The sequence below is a fragment of the Populus alba genome, chromosome 12, assembly GCF_005239225.2.
Source record: "Populus alba chromosome 12, ASM523922v2, whole genome shotgun sequence".
Lineage (NCBI taxonomy): Eukaryota > Viridiplantae > Streptophyta > Magnoliopsida > Malpighiales > Salicaceae > Populus > Populus alba.
The window spans coordinates 9,272,833-9,290,075 of NC_133295.1; the positions used below are offsets into that span (position 1 = coordinate 9,272,833).

At 32.2% G+C, this 17,243-nt stretch overlaps 1 protein-coding gene across 1 annotated transcript; it reads right to left on the reverse strand.

Annotated features, from left to right (window-relative positions):
* Window positions 1-4,301: 4,301 nt before the first annotated feature.
* Window positions 4,302-9,148, reverse strand: LOC118049503 (calcium-dependent protein kinase 10). Its single transcript, XM_035059503.2, has 7 exons — window positions 8,303-9,148; window positions 7,817-7,960; window positions 7,540-7,692; window positions 6,401-6,516; window positions 6,118-6,285; window positions 5,090-5,320; window positions 4,302-4,895 (listed from the first exon to the last, which is right to left on the reverse strand). The coding sequence occupies exons 1-7, from the start codon at window positions 8,982-8,984 to the stop codon at window positions 4,722-4,724; spliced, it is 1,668 nt and encodes a 555-aa protein (XP_034915394.1). The 5' UTR covers window positions 8,985-9,148; the 3' UTR covers window positions 4,302-4,721.
* Between the last annotated feature and the right edge of the window lie 8,095 nt (window positions 9,149-17,243).

The following is a 17,243-nucleotide window of genomic DNA, read 5'->3' on the forward strand; positions in this document are numbered from 1 at the left end:
AGATATCTTCCTTCACATAGCTGGAACAAGTGCGGTTTTTTAATGGCTGTGATATAAATGAATGCCTCATTATTGTCTTGGTATCAGAATTACACAAAAGTCCTCAAGGATGTTCTTAATTGAATGCTCAGGATTGTAGAATCTCTGATAAATTATACCTATATATAAGAAAAATATAACTGCTTGTGTCTTCGAGAAGTGAAACCTCACTTGGATTTCTCATCGTTTGCAACATGCATAATCCGCGAAACAAAAGCTAAATAAATCCTTGGTAAAAGAAGAAGAAGAAGCTGGATATATCAGAAAATGAGTTTCACACAACATGGAAATCACAACACTAGTCCTGTCATTCTTTTTCCAAACACATTTTGGCATAGTTTGGACACCATAGCAATTCCCTGGATTCCATAAACAGAAAAACAACAAAAGGGAGAGAATCAACACAGTAAAAACGATTCCTGAACAAGGAGGAGGAGTCCTCAGTTTTCGAAGATGAAAAGGATCTTTGAGAAAGTACATGGAATTAGCAGCAGCAACGTATCTAGCTTAGTAGTTAGAATGGTAAGGAGATGGTGAGTTTGGAGGAGAATAATATTCAGCTACATCTCTGTCTTTTCACTAATTTATGCTCTGTGCCTCATGCCCATATATGTTGTGGTGGTACAGCTCATCTGATGAACTTTGCTACGCGGTAATTTGCCGTTCTTTTCGAACGCTGGGGAGTTTCAAGACGAACAGAGAAAGAGAAGCTAAAAGTAGGGACCCCAGAAAGAAAGGAGTAAATGTTTGCTGGAAGGAGTGTTGGCTGCTGTGGGTGAGATCAATCAACTGGAATGGTAAAATTGATCAATCAACTGGAATGATTCTCAAAGAGATTTTAAAGGTATGTTCGGTAAAATTGATATGAACCAGCTTTTTGAAAATGAGATGTATAAATTTGAATCAACAAGTTAAAAATTTTAACTTTCAATTAAATTAAAAATTTTACTCTATTTGCACCAAACTTTTGATCTAATTCAAAAGAAAAAAAAATGGATTTAACATCTTGTGAATTACATTTTCTTTCATAGCTTAGAAAATCACGTTTTATATTCAATAGTTTAATTTAATTTTATATTTTTTTCAGTTTTATTCTTAAAATTTATTTAATTAAAGATTAGATTCTATTTTTTTTTTTTTTTCCTATTGAATCTTTATTGATTCTTAAAATGATTTAGTTATATATATAGCCTTAGGGCTGGTTTTTCACTGATTCCAAGTGGACTTAGGGCTAGTTTTTAGACCATTTTGTATTATATTATTTTCTTCAATTTAATCTTTTAATATTTTATTTGTTAGAAATTAAACTTCAAATTTCTCTCATTTTACTTTAGAATGTTTAAATAAATATTTAATAAACAATTAACATGAGAAAAAAATGAATTCAATTTCTTAATTTAATATTTTATTCTAAATATAAGAATTATAATATGTTATGAATTAAATTCAAATCTACTTATTAATTGAATTTAATTCAGTAAGTGATTTAGTTTGAGTTTTGATAGTAAATCTACTTTTTTTTTTGCTTTAATAATAGCTTGAGTTTTGATACCAAATGAAGGGGCTCTTCGAATACACTAGCGGATCATATTTAATGGTTGCGTTTCACAAATAATTATTGATTTAATTTCAGTTAATAAGAAATAATTAGTTCTTATTTCTATAACTTAATTTCCTTTTCACTTCTAGTAAAATATTTTTCAAGGAAAAACTGACCATAGAGACCAAGTTCAAGATTTTATATATTTTAAAAGCAAATATCCATTCTTGAAAGAGTGTGTTAAACAAATTGAAAAAATTTTATTATTATTTTTTAATATTTTTATATCGTTTTGATATGTTTATATGAAAAATAATTTTTTAAAATAAAAATATATTATTTCAATATATTTTTAAATTAAAATATTTTAAAAAATAATTGTTATTAAAATACAAAACATGCTAAAATAAAAAAGTTCAATCCAGCTGAATTTGGATGCCCATACTCTCATGTCCACCATCGATTCAAGTTTTGTGGACCAATATTAATCAATCTGTGTTATATAAAATAATTTGTTTGGAAAAATATATTTTGTTTGAATCATGTAACCTGTGAGGAGTTTTGGATTTTTTTGTTTGCGAGGAACATTTTACCTTTCAAGATCTATGAAACCTACCGAGTCTGATGTATTGTATTTACAGCTTTCTTTTAGCTTTCATGATTCATAGCATATCACCTGCATTGTTAGGAGGTTGGGATTCAGCTAGATTATTCCAGGTTTTGCTTTTTTTTTTTTTTTTTTAATAATAAAAAAAAAACTTGGTCTGATTTTAACCTTGGATCAATTAGATTCCAGATCGACCTGCTAGGTTAGGCTGGATTTTAAAATTATAAGTGAGAGATTCAATTTCCCAATTATTTTCTTTAAAATTGGTTAGAAAAGATATGATAAATAATTCACAATACCATGTTAAAAAATTAGATATTAATTAGTCTAAATAATTAATTCCCAAAGGCTTGAAAAGAAGGGGTAACATCATCATTGAGAGCATATTAGAATAATTTTGGTCTTCTCTAGTAGGTAAAACTAACCCTCTTAAGCAAAATTCTTGATTTTTATTAGTTTTTTCTGCATTTAGAACCATACATGTTTTTTATCATCATCTAAATATCGATAGCATTACAACTCCACTAGAGAATGAAAGCTTAATCCCAAGTTTTTCTTGTTTTGTAGAATTTATTTAATATCTTATAATGTATGATATTTTTATATTTTCTTGATTTTTTTTGCTTGTATATGAAGTGAGGCCCTCTCGCACACAACAACATTCCACATAAAAGAAAATTTGAGCTTCTTACACTTTGGATTCTTATCCTAAGATTAGAAAAGGGGAGGTGACGCTTGAGGAACTCTAATATAGGGGCTCGCACAATAAAGCCCTCGACTTATATGAGGAAATTTGCTCTCATTTATGGAACTTGGAAAACTTGTTAACCCTTTTACACGCACACACTAACGTGGGCTCTTCTTAATATTTACAAATAGAATAGTCTTGATGATCACTAAGAAGGTGTTTAAGAGTTAGTTTTTTTTTTTGTTAAAAATAAAATTTTTAATTTGCTTTAAATTAATTTATTTAAAAATAATTTTAGACCGTTTTAATATAATAATATTAAAAATAAATTTTAAAAAATAAAAAAATTATTTTAATATTTTTTTATAAAAAATATTTTAAATACAACTGTTAACACATCTCCTCCGGACACCATCTAAGACTACCATTGTCTTGATGTCATTTTGTGGATTTCTTAGCTGACTCTGAGACACTGCAGTGTTGTGAAGGGAATTGCCTAAACTTAGCATTGCCTTCAACACTAAATTTAACTGGAAAGATTAATAATGTCACCAAGCAGAAGGCCGTTCGTGGGAGGTTGAGAATGAAAGACCAGAAAATATTTGACAGGGATGGTTGATCTAATCCAAAGATTTGATGGTTGATTGTTTTCTTTTTTAATTCATAAAATAGTCCCCGAGCTCCTTGCTCGCTCCTTTTTGTGGCGTGCTCCACGCTTGCCCTAATTTGAGAGATTTCAAACCAAACTAGGGTATAGTATTTTCTCTCATCAAGCAGGACAAGTCTTCACAAGGAGATTCGAAGGAAGATTCGCCTACAGCTAGGGCAAGAAACAATAGCTTGGAACACACGTCACGACTCGAAAAGCTGGAAGAAACTTTTGAGATGAGATGACATCCTTGGACTGGATCACGAAAGGATATAGAAACTGGCATTTCCATGGTGTGGAGCCTGGAAACCACTCTTTCTATTGGGCTCACAAGATCCAATGGAAACCCTAATCTACAAGTATTCTCGATTCAACGCCCAAGATTGTTCACCGTGTCACACGGGAGGACTGCATCGACAGTGTCATTATCCTTGGAATCCAGTTTTTCCATTTCTAGAATCGTTGATTTCTTCAACACGGGTTGCGTCTACTTTTCGACAATCCGTGTCACTAGAACACAGTTTGTGCCTGTCGGTCAGACCTTTTGTTTCTACTGACGATTGATAATAGGAAAAGGAGGGTTTTTCCACGATTTTAATAAGTAGCTGCAAGAACTTAACAAGTTATCTTCAAGTTCCCTGTCGGTTTGGCGTTATAGGCATAGCTGCCTTGTTGCTGATAAAAATGTCTTTAGCTTCAGATAGTAACTTTCACGGCAGGATATACAAATTGGAACTGATCTTGGCAAGAATATCCACCATTCAGAACTCGAAAGAAAAAAAAAAAAAAAAAAAAAACTCAATAACTCTGAGTTGGCGACATTACAAATACAAACTCGAATGGATATCTGCAGAGAGTCAGGAAAGCACAGGAAGAAAAAAAGAAAATATTTAACACCAAGAACCCAGAAGATGTACAAGAAAAAATATGAAATTAATTTGGAAACCGAGATTGCCTTGCCACCATAATCCGACAACTGTAAGCCAACGAGCTGTACCTCCGGTGCATGCTTCTTGCAGCCTAATGCCAACTCAATCTGTAATCCTGATCCCAGCAATATCCATTTATGTCTCTAGAATGTCGAATGTATTACTTGCATTTGGTGACACAAAATCCGGACCCTTCAAATATTGAATATATCAATGATAGGACAGAAACATTAGTGAGCACAAGCAGAACATATGACGAACTCTATAATTTAGACAGCAACAGATTGACCGGTAAACGCATCGTGGAGATGCAATGAACCATCCTTCATCAGGTTAAGGCTCAAACTCTTGAACCTCTCCCTTGAATACTGTCGAGATGCCTTTCTCCAATCAGTTCCAGCTTTCATCATTGCAACAAACTCCTCATAACTGATACAACCATCCTGAAAATACAAAATGTGAATTAAAACGAGACAGTCAGAGAGAGATTTAAAAGTGACAACTTTCAAACTTCTTGCACTGTTTCAAGCTTCCCCAATTTGCTTTAGCATTATTTGGATATTTCTAAATTGCACCATTTGACAGTGATGATTCTGAAAAATTGGATCTTCAGAAAGATAATGCGGTTAAGTCATACCTTGTCAGTGTCGACTTCACGCATGATGTCATTCAGCACATCATTATCAGTTTCCCCATATTCATCTGCTAATGCCCCTCGTAACTCATCTAATTCAATAAATCCACTACCATCCTTATCGAAAAACATGAATGCCCTGCGGAAATGCTCATCATTTTCCATCTTCTGCAAGTGAATTGTTACTGCCACAAACTCTCCATAGTCCAATACTCCATTCCCATCGACATCCGCCTGAAGAAAAAGGAACATTGTCACGTTCTATAAATAAGGCTTAAGATTCAACCTCAAAATTATTCAGGAAAACCTAAAAATAAAGTAGCCATTTCTTTGAATGCTAGGATGTTATAGAAAATCAACAGTCAAAGGCAGCGAGAAAACTGTAATACTCAGTTCATCAGAAGGCGGTAAACTCTGGACAACCAAACCAAACAATGTATGCAACTACTAGTAGGTGGGTGTTCAGTATTTTGGTGGCTTAACCGCAACACCTAACCCACCCTAAGTAGCATGAAGCATTCCAATCATTCTAGAGCAGTGAAGAAGAGCTAAAGGGGCATTTATCAAAATGAAACGGAGTTGTGAGCACTTCAATCATGACTTTGGAGCAGAAAAGAGTACTGTTGTCATTTCAATTCCAGGAGAAAAATGAAAATTGACAAATCTCACTGTAAATTTTCTATAACCACATACAATGTCATAAAGGATTAAAGTAAACAGTACTAACAAGCATTTCTTATGAAAATAAGCTTCGTTATATACAAACCCGGGTATTGTACACAATGACAAAGCAATAAGAAGAAAATAATTCTTAAAATTTCTTATAAATATATTTTCCAGACAATTTAGCATAGCCATAAAATATCAAGTATTGATTAAACCAGATTTTCAGAGTGCGGTGGGATCCAATGGAAGCATGCACCATCCAATCCAAAAGCAGTGTTAGGAAATGATATTTCATACATAACACCAAATCAAAATGGGAGCATAAATAGATTTGAACACAGAAAATGATAGACACAAGGATTTACCACTTCCATCAGCATCTTTATCTCTGGTTCAGCCAACTGTGAACCAACCTTCCGAAGACCAGTTCTCAGTTCCTCATATGTTACTTTACCATCATTGTCAGTATCCATCAATGCAAACATATCTCTGATTACTTCAACCTCTTCAACAGATAAGTGCTCCGCAATTACCTACAGCATAAATGGACAAAGGGTGTTGCTCTCAATTGATTACTTTTATCCTAAGCTACGACAATGATCAGAATTTGAGCTGATAATTACACACAAAGGAACTAGAGATGCTTACCCGCAATGCTTTCTTTTTAAATCTATTCATCACAGAGAACTGCTTGAGCCTTGTCCTCACAATATCTCCTAATGGGACATTTGGGGCTTTCTTTGCATTTTGTAACCAGGGATGTTCTGTCAGCAAATGAAAAGAAAGAAAATGTTGGCTGGTCCAGATCTTTCACAAAAACAAGCCAAAGAGCAGGATAGATTGAGTCTCCAAAGAATACAGTTGTATTGCAAGGAATAATATAAACATCTAATAGCTTATGGAAATATAGGATTTAAAAGATATCACCCCCTAACAAATAATTTATCATAATATGTTAGTTTTTCAACCATTCGAAAGATACAAGTAGCAGAGAAACCTGAGAATATCCCATCAAGTAGATACTTCACAGTTTTTCCACCGTGCTACATATTCTCCTTGAACTAGTTTTAATTCTAGCATCAGCATTGAACAAAAATTGAAATGGAAGCAAAATAATCCTCCGCTAAATTGGTCAGAAATAGCTTAAAATTCTCGCCATCTGTGGACATATCCACACAACAAGAACAAACAATGGTCATATTCTCTACTAGTGCCTTGCTTAATTTTTTTTATCAAGCAAACTTCCTTCAACCACATCACCAATCCTTAATCCCCTCAAAACACAGAACTTCAATGTACAAAGTGAACATTTTCCTCACCAATTCCGATGACAAAGTTCTAAAATCTTTTCAAGTTTCAGTAAACTTGTCAGCATTTTCAGTGTTGGACAGGAAGTTTGGTAGCATAGAAATACTGCATTTTGGCCATTGAGTTGTCCAAAACTAGATCCCAAACCTCCATTCATCTAAAAAAAATGAAACGAAGGAAGATCTAGTATTTGTGGTCAGAACAAGATTGAAATGGTACTAAATCCCTGTTTGTTAAATGTCTAGAACTATCTGAAACCACTGTCAGCACTATAATAAACGTTCTGTTATCCTCTGAATAAAATAATATAATTTAGAAAGTGAAGATGAGAAACCTATATCATCTCTCATATACAACTAATCCCCAATGCCCCCAGCAATTTCCACTGTTTAAGGCTTATGGAACCATCACTTCCCTGACATGATGCCACCAGAAAGAAAACAGGAAATCCCAATTTAACAAGCTGTAAAAGGACATACCAAGAACCTGTTGAGCATTTAAGCGCTTTCTCGGATCTGGCTCCAACATCTGTCGAACAAGACTTTTAGCACTCTCTGAAATTTGGGGCCAAGGTTCCCTCTTAAAATCAATCACCCCTCTCAAAATCGCAAGAGCAACACCCTGCTCGGTCTCTGCCACAAGAAATCAAAAGAAAAAAGAAATCAAAATCCGATGCCATCCAATCCCAAAACATTCTATTCTAATCACCATGCTCATCAAAAAACAAAAAAAAACTAGGTCAAGTGACAGACGTACCTGCCCAAAATGGAGGAACCCCACATAACAAAATATAAAGAATAACTCCGGCACTCCACACATCAACCTCCGGTCCATAATTCCTCTTCAACACTTCTGGTGCCATATAATATGGACTCCCCACTATCTCTGAAAACCTCTCCTCTGTCACAAAAAAATGAAAAGTTCAAATTTAACTCTCAGGAACAAGTAAATAAATAATCATCCAAAAAAAACAAAAACTCACTAGCAAATCAAAACTGTTAACGAAAACAAAAAATAAAACTTAAACAATGATCTAAAAGCAATATTGCTCTAGAGAACACACAAAATTTCCACGTCCAAGAACAAAATTTTCCAGTTAACGAAAACTCCCACAGAGACACCAAATCTCGGAATCAAAATTAAACAGCAAGATTTTCCAGGTACCCAGAACCCCACCAAGACTCCAAATCTAACCCCCCCCCCCAAAACAAAAAAAAAAACACATATATATCCGCAGCGTACCTGGCTTAAAGAACACCGACAAGCCAAAATCAATAGCCTTAAGAGCAGAGTTCTCCTTCTTATTAGCAAACAAAAAGTTCTCAGGCTTCAAATCTCTATGCATAACCCCGTTAGCATGACACATCCTAACAACTTCAGCAACGGTTCTGGCAACATGCGCCGCAGCTCTCTCACTATAATGCCCTCTAGCCACTATCCTATCAAAAAGCTCACCTCCTTCACACAACTCCATAACCAAATGCACATTTTCATAATCCTCATAAGTAGCTTTCAATTTGACAATATTTGGATGCTCAGGCAAAGTAGACATGATTGCCACTTCTCTCCTGACATCCTCTATGTCCACAGCGGTCCTCAATTTCCTCTTCGAGATTGACTTGCATGCTAATGCTTCTTTATTCTCTCTGTCCGTACACAGATATGTGATGCCGAATTCTCCACGGCCCAGTTCACGGCCGAGTATGTACTTGTCGGAGATTCGTGGGCGGTGGTTAAGTGGGACAGATGAGTCCTTTAGAACCCGGATCGGAGCAGGTGAGGATCGGTTGTTGGTGGTGGTTTGGTGGTGAGGGAAGTCTTCTGAGTAAGGATTTGACTTTTTTGGTTTCTTGGTTTTGGTTTGGTGTGTTTTGGTGTCTTCTGATGAGGTGTCTGGTCTTACGCAGGTGTTACAGTTCCCCATGCTATTTTCTTCTCGTTCGAAATTAACAGAAAGAGGCGGAGACAGAGAGAAACGGTGTGTTGTTCTGGTGGTTTTGGAGGAGGAGAAGGGTGGTTGTCCAGTGGAAGAAGGGGGAGAAAAGAGGTTTTTTTTTTTTTTGAAATATCTGATTTAATGACACTTATTATATACCAAGTACATTATAAGTATTTGACAATTCATCGTTGGTTTTTTTTTTTTTGTTTTTTTTTATTTATTCCCAAAAAGATGACTTTTTATTTTTTGCGGCGGAAATTATCAATTACTGCCATGAATACACGCCTCATCAAGCAATCATCCACGACTTACCAACCCTTTTCTCCATTTAAATTTTAATTTCTTTTTACTGGCGAGTCCCTCTCTCTTTCTTAGATAATCACAGTAAGAAACCAAACACTTGCATGAATTTAATTCCCTGGTGATGTTGATGTCGGGGGGGACAACATGGAAGCCTCAGCCGTTGATGTTGCTCCATGTTGTAGTGATAGTATTGGAGCAGGTCAACAGAGGAGAACACACGGTGGCTACTGGTTGACGAAGACCTCCAAAAATTTAATTCTAAGAATCTTCAATTTGAATTCCCAGTTAACAAGCGATTGCATTGTGGCCTTCCTTTGCAGCGAGGGAGGGAAAGTTCTCAAGCCTGCACTTGTGTGCTTCTTCTCTTCTTCAAAGGAACTCCTTACAGCTTATGATTCTTGGTGGGTTGGTTGCAAGTGTAACCCATGATAAATTGATTAGATTTTAAATTTATTTTTTAATATTTATATATTTAAATTTTTTTAAATTATTAAAAATTTATATATTTATTAATTTTAAATTTCATAAAATTAATCCAAACTAATCTAAAACTTCATATTAATAAATGAAAAAAAAATATGTGGTCTTATGATGGTGGAAAGTATTCTATTAAGACATTGTTTGGCATTGTATTTGTACCTGCGTTTCATTAAATTTTGAAATTTTTTTTTTATTTTGTTAAAATTGAGTGTGGTTTGTACTATTTGAATCGTTTTGATGTGCTGATGTCAAAAAATAATTTTTAAAAAATAAAAAAATATTATTTATATGTATTTCAGCATGAAAAACTATTTAAAAAACAATTTAAAAAATAATCGCTATCACATTACTAAATACGCTCTAACAACTCCTCAGTTGACTTGCTTGTTTCTTGAGCTGGAGTCTCGTGAATTCAGCATACCATTGCTAAAAAAAAGCTTTACTTTTTGGTGGATTGTTTGACACTCGATCGATTTATCACCATCTAACGAGCTTCCAAATACCAGGAGTTATATTACGAGAAAACGATGTAGCAGAGAGAGAGAGAGAGAGAGAGAGAGAGAGACCCAGTCAAGAAAGCAGAAAGTCCAAGGTCTTCCTGAGGCAGCCATTGGAGCAAAATACCATCCCCTGTTTACATGGAAAATATTTAAGAATCTATGCCCAAAGTCAACAGAAATGATTAGACTTCTTCGCTCAAAAGCCAGTGCCATGATCGTCCAAGCAAGGTGGTCTCTCTTCCCTGAGCCCCACTTCTGCATCATCCTCTATGGCTTATTGTTGAATGGCTTCCAAGTCAAGATTATTTGAGGATCCTTTACAGAGTAACCACGAGCATCATGATTAAATCAGATTTGCCCTTCGAATTACCAAACCATAATTATCTCTCAACCATTCCTCTTTACAATTGATATCCTGAGTTTTCTACGCTCTGCTAGTGCGTTTACTTTTTATTTATTTATTTTTTAACTCCTGGGTTAAATATAATATTCAGTCAATTTATTACTTACCACATTTAAGCGTGGAGGTCGATGGCTGTTGGACTTTGTATAGACAGTGGATCGAGTTTCTTAATCTACTATTGTATAATTAGTCCAACAAAACCTCAAATCTGATGGGCTTTTATAAATTCATCAACTAAAACATAAAAGGGTGGAAATCTTCACTCGGTACCAAGACACAGGTAATTTTTTACAAATAACTATAGATTCCAACCGTGACCGTGTTGTCTTTCCAAGAAAAATCACTGAAATTGTTGTTGGTGATAATAAAGTATTTTTTCTTATCACTCATTAGGTTTTTTTTTTTTTTTTAAGATTAATGTAGATGTTTAGTCAACTTACGCGTACCTTAATTAATTTCATGGGTCCTGAAATTAATGATTATATAACCTTCTAGTGGTCCTGAGGTTTGTGAAACTCGAACTGATGACTTTTGAAGAGGAAAAACAGGACTTGATTGGTTAAACTATACTTCTTAGAGTTAATCATGTTAGCCTACCTTGTAGCTTTCTGGCTTGTGTCCGATGCAATCATTATTTGAATAGGTGGATAGGTCATTTAATATTTTTTAAACATAGTTTAATGATTAAATTATTTTTAAAAATAAAAAAATAAACTTACATCTAAGAACTTTTTCATATTTTTATTTTTTTAAAAGTACAGTAAAATAACTTAATTATCCTTAAATGTAATTTTTGAATTGGTATACAAGGGCTTTTTCCGTATTTTCATCTTGATTTTTTTGTTATAATCAAGTTGTCAAGGGGGCAATCTAGTAATTTAATAAGTATAAATATTATTTAAAAAACAAATGATTCGGCATGCGAGACACAACCTTGCCTTTCGAGCGGCATGTGATGGGGCATGCAATTGCCAAACAGTGGCTTCCAAGGCGACATTTGAATCATCGCGCCTGCTACTTTTGCTTTTCATTTTACTCTCTCATTCTCGATTTCCACACCTCACTCTCTAAATTTTTAAAGCAATCCTTTAATTTGTTTTTCCTTTAGATTTGGTCCCTTTTCATTTGATTACTATTAGTTTTATTTAAAATTATTTATAAATTATATTTTTTTTATTTCATCCTCCATTTTTTTCATCTTTCATGTTTCATCCTTTTTTTTTAATTGTTATTTATTTTATTTACGATACTTTTTAAAATTATTTTTTTTTACGATTTCATCTCCTTTTAATTTTTTTTTCCTATTAGATTTGATCCTGATTCTTTTAATTACTATTTTTTTACTTTAATAAATTTTTTAAATTGATACTTTTTTCTTCAAATTTCATCCTTTAACATTAAATTAGTTGTAAATTGGCCTTCTTGATTCAATTGGGCATAGGATTTTAGGGATTGCAAATTTAAAAGATTAACCCAGGTTTAGAAGATTCGCACAAGTTTGCTAGGAAAAAATTTTAATTTGATATTTTTTCTTGGTTTCATTCTTCAACATTAAATTGGTTAGGAATTTAGCTTGTTTATTAAGCCCAGGTCTAGAATTTCATAGTTATACTTGTTAGTGTAAAACTATATATTAGAAAAAATAATTGAAAACCGCCTCTAGTTTCCTTGAATTGTAAAGAAACCTTACTAATGAGAAAATTTACAAAATAAAATGAAACACGATTTTCTAACATGTAAACCCTTGCTAAAATAATTTTGATTCTCATAACCTATGTTGTCCTCATTGAAAAACAATCTTTTCTAAATAAAAAATATTCTCCTACCATCTACAACATGTTACAAAAGCATTTTGTCATGTCTTGTCTCCAATAACTAAATAGAGATAGTAACTAAAATTCTAGTCCTATATTCCGAACCAAATAAAACCATATCCAGGCACTTCTATCTAGTCTCACATTATCTTGTCTTTTTTGTCTAATCCTTTGTGTCTTGCCTTTGTTCCAAACAAAACCTTAATTTCTTTCTTATCTACACTTATTCATCATCTACAGAGATGATTGTGATTTGTAGACAAGCTAAAATACTCAGTATATTACGATTATATTAGTTACTTGTAAGGTATGTGGCCGCTACTTATTTCCTTATATAGGTATCACAACTATGACTTTAAAATGACAATATTATTCATTACATTTAGGTTAAAGAGGGGAGGTAATTAGAGTTATAGGGTTATCTCTTTTATATCCTCTCGTCTTTTCTCTTCTCTTTCTACTTTCATTATTGTATTTTATTTTTTATTTTTAATGCATCAATATTTAAATCTATATTTTAAATCTAAATCTTATTTGTGTTTATCATTTTGTATCATTTGTGTTTTTTTTTTTTACAAGGAGCAAATCAAAATCCAATGTGAAGTTATAACTATTTTGGGCAGTTAGTCAAAATAGAATGTGGTATCGATACACATATACTAGATTTTGATAGTTGATTTATTTATGGTTTTTTTAAGAATAGAAAATAGTGATTTTATTTATATTATGAACAAACTGATATTTTTATTCTACACCTAGAAGATTTTACTTATTGTTCAATAAGATAATTGATAACATTAACATTGTAAGATAGTCTTTTTAGCAATTATCAACCCTTTAATGGTTTGAATGACAAAAAAGCTCCATTAAATCTTCAAATCTAGGTTATTTATATAAGAGATCATTTTGAAACAAAGCTACATATAGATGAGTGTAAGTCATTTTGAAACAATGAGGATTAGGCTATACTAACAAACTTTGTGATGAAAGTTTCAAAACCGTGGAGTAGTATCAGTTTCCTTTATCCAACTTTAAAAAAACTCTAAACCTTAAATAAGAAAAACCACAACAAGTGAGGAGAATAAGTAGTTGACATGTGATCATATAGATTTAAACAAAATAATCTAAAACTAAGAAGAAAAAGAAAAAAGACTAATTGCTTATTTTTCATTAAAGAAGTTCTATTCTTTGTCAATTAAAGATATTTGAGATTTTTTATCAATGTATCTTGATAATATAGATAAGTTATTTGTTGATCTATCGTATTCTTGATATGCAAGGAAAGTTCTATTTTGAAAATTATTGTTAAGAAGGAAAAAAAAATAAACAAAATCTTACCAAAGTTCTCTAAAACTCATTAATAAAGAAAAACATTTACGAGAGCCATTTAAGACTAAAAAATAAAGGAAAGTTTGCAATAGTCTTAAAAAAACTCAAGAATAAAGAAAACAGTTATGAGAGTCCTCTAAGACTCAAAAATATTTGAAAGAGTCCTCTAAGAATCAAAAGTACAAAAACATTTGCAAGAGTCCTCTACGACTAAAAAGTAAAAAAAGACTTGCAAGAGTAGTCTAAGACTCACGAATAAATAAAGATTCATGAGAGTCTTCTTTGACTCAAATTTTCAAGAGTCCTCTAATACTCAAAAAGTAAAGAACAAATTTTTACACACATATATATATATATACGTAAAAAGGTGAGAGTGTAATTTTACAAAACAAAGCTAACATGAATGCAAAGTCAATAAAAATAGAATAAATTAATGGATGAATAGCCAACATGCATGAATAGAGACATATTTATCATTTTCATTTTGAATAGTAAAAAACATGCAAAACCTACTATAAAAAGAAGAAAAGAAGGAAGAGGATTTTTTCTCGGTTCTTTTTTTTTCTCTCTTGAAATTTCTTTTTTTTTTTTTCTTTTTTATTTTTCTTCTATTTTCCACTCCATTCTGGCTCAAACTTGCTCATTTACTTATCTAAGCTTAAACTCCTCTCTCTCTCTCTCTCTCTCGGCATTTTCTCTCTCTAACTTAGATCTTCTTTTCTCTTGCCTTTTCCCTCTATATATAGCCAAAATGAAGCATTTGGAACCCTTTTTGGTGGTGTGATAAAAGCCATTGATTTATTTGGGTTAATCTCAACTCTCTACCATAATTGTACATTTTGCTAAGGTTGTTTTTCTTGGTCCCTTTACACCATTTTTATAGCATTTTAGAGTGTTAAAGTTGTTTTTTTAGTCGAGCATTTAGTACACATGTAAAGAAAAGAAATGATGTATTATTTGGCATTTATATGAGGCATTTGTGAGAGAGATAAAAGTGTTGTCAAAGTTTGGTCAAAAGCCATGAAACAATAAGAGTTGTTGAGTTATATGCATAAGAAAGAAGAAGTATTGTTTTGACCATACACCAAAACGATGTCATTTTGGTGCTTTCTTTTTCTTTTTCTTTTTCTTTTTCCTTTTCTACTTAAAGTTCAAACCCCCCATTTCATCAAAGAGTGAAGTGCATCATTTCACTTAAACAAAATTGTGTCGTTTTGACTTAAAAAGAATTTTCTTGTTGCTGCCTTTTTCAATTTAGTCATTGACTTTTTTATTTTTCATTATTTAGCCAATTTAAATATTTTTCTTCATGTTTCTTTCCAATTTCATCCTTAATTGTATTAAAATGGTTCCTCTATTTCTTCCCATTTAGTCCTTGGTTTTTTTATTTTCAATTGTTTAGCTAATTTCAATCATTTTTCAATATTTCTTCTCAATTTCATCCTTAATTGCATTTTTTTTAATGTTTTTTCATTTTCTTATTGATTTTTTTTGGAAATATATATTTTCTTTTTTAGGGATATTTGAGAAGTAAAAAATTAAGTTACAACAAAAACTATATTTGGAACCTTTGTGATAAGTAAAACAAAATAAACATACAACATGAAATGTGATTATTATTGTAGAATTAGTTGTTGTGGTTGTTATGAGAATACTAGTTTTTTTTTTTCTTGTTACTAGGTAGGATGGAAAGTAGTATTGTTATAGAAAGAAATTAGATCTATGACTCATGCTACGCAACAAATCTGACTAGATTTCTCTATCATAAAAAAGATGTTTAGATGATTGTAGTATTTTGAAAGAAGCAAGAAAAATATGAGACTTGGATCATTGACACGATTAGTTAAATAAACTCGGTTAATTTAATAATATGATAATAAAAAAAAGACAACAAAAACAATAAATAAACTAAACAAAAAACAATTGGCAACGATTAACTACAAAAAAATAGTAATCAAAAGAATAATGATCAAATTTAACATAAAAATAAAATGAAACCAAGTATTAAGGAATGAAATTGAAAAAACAAAACAAATAATAATTAAATTATTGAAGAACAAATTTGATATAAAAACCAATTGATATCAAATACGGAGGGATGAAATTGAAAAAGCAAATCCATTAAAAAAAAGGATTTAAAACAAAAAAAAAATCAAAAAATTGAAGGATAAATTTGATAATAAAAAAATAAAATGATAGGATGCCTTTCAATTTTAGTAGGCTTGGTTTGAATTCCAAGGAGAGGAGAGAGATAAAAAGAGGAAAATAGAAAAAGGCTTTCAAAGACTCGTCACCACTCCACCTTGGACACGCACTGCACCACCAAATAAAGCTCATCGAGATAATTTTAATGCCAATGTGGAAGGCGTGATGATGACACCAAAAAAGGCTTCATGCACCACCAAAGTACAACAGCCTCTTCCAACATGTTGGCGCATGCAATGCACTCACCAGCCAAGTTGCCTTACTCAACCTTTTCAATCCTTGTTATTTTTTATCAAATTGGGTACCCCCGAGCGTTTATTGTTTTAGATCAATAAAATCATATTTGATTTGGAAAAGATGCACGTTAAATGTTTTTGCTCAACATTGCAAGATCCTTATACCTAGGCAACAAATAAAAAACTATAAAGTTATATATATATATATATATATATATATATATATATATATATATATATATATATATATATATATATATATATCAATGTGGAAGGATCAAATTGAGAAAAAGAAAATTGAGGGGTTAAAAAAATTAAGAAGGTTAAATCTCTTCCTTGTCGAGGCAATTCAGTCCCTAATATGTGCAAAATAAATAAATAAATAAAGAGGCTCAATACTTTTGGTTTTTTCTTTAATTTAATTTAATCATTCAACTACTTTTTAATTTTATTTTTTTTTAGATATTGAAGTCAACTTTAATTTATCAGAACAAAATATGACATTTTCTTAATTCTTTCAATTTTCTGCTTTAACATAGGTTTTTCTCAAATTATCCATATTTTTTTCAATTTTTATGGTTATAGGATGCTGACATGGCGTGTGAGTCTTGTAGCTACCTAATTACATCTCAACACGTATACTCATTAGATTAAAACAAAGAAAGTTTCCAAAATGCTCAATCGATTGTCAAATTCGATACAGATGAAGGGATTTACCTTGTTCCAAAATTCAAATTAAAAGGATTCGACTTGGCTTTGTAGTATTAAAAGGACCAATATGACTGTATCGTTGAATTATAGGGACCTCCAGTCCGGAAAAACCATAAATCTAAATATATAAGACATGAAAACCTGAGACCGCTTTCTTAACGTCTGGTTGAGGTTCTTATCACCTCCATGCAATGATAGAAAGCCTTGAAGACTGGGAACTTTATACCCTGGCATGGCTTGTAGGCCAAAGTTGTCAAGCGAAA

What these genes read in the sequence shown, in the direction of transcription:
- LOC118049503 (XM_035059503.2), bottom strand. Translation starts at nt 8,984, where the DNA reads ATGGGGAACTGTAACACCTGCGTAAGACCAGACACCTCATCAGAAGAC. An exon ending in TTAAAAAGAAAGCATTGCGG is followed by an intron (nt 6,286 to 6,400) that starts GTAAGCATCTCT and finishes TTTATGCTGTAG; the next exon opens with GTAATTGCGGAGCACTTATC. An exon ending in TAAAGATGCTGATGGAAGTG is followed by an intron (nt 5,321 to 6,117) that starts GTAAATCCTTGT and finishes CTTTTTCTTCAG; the next exon opens with GCGGATGTCGATGGGAATGG.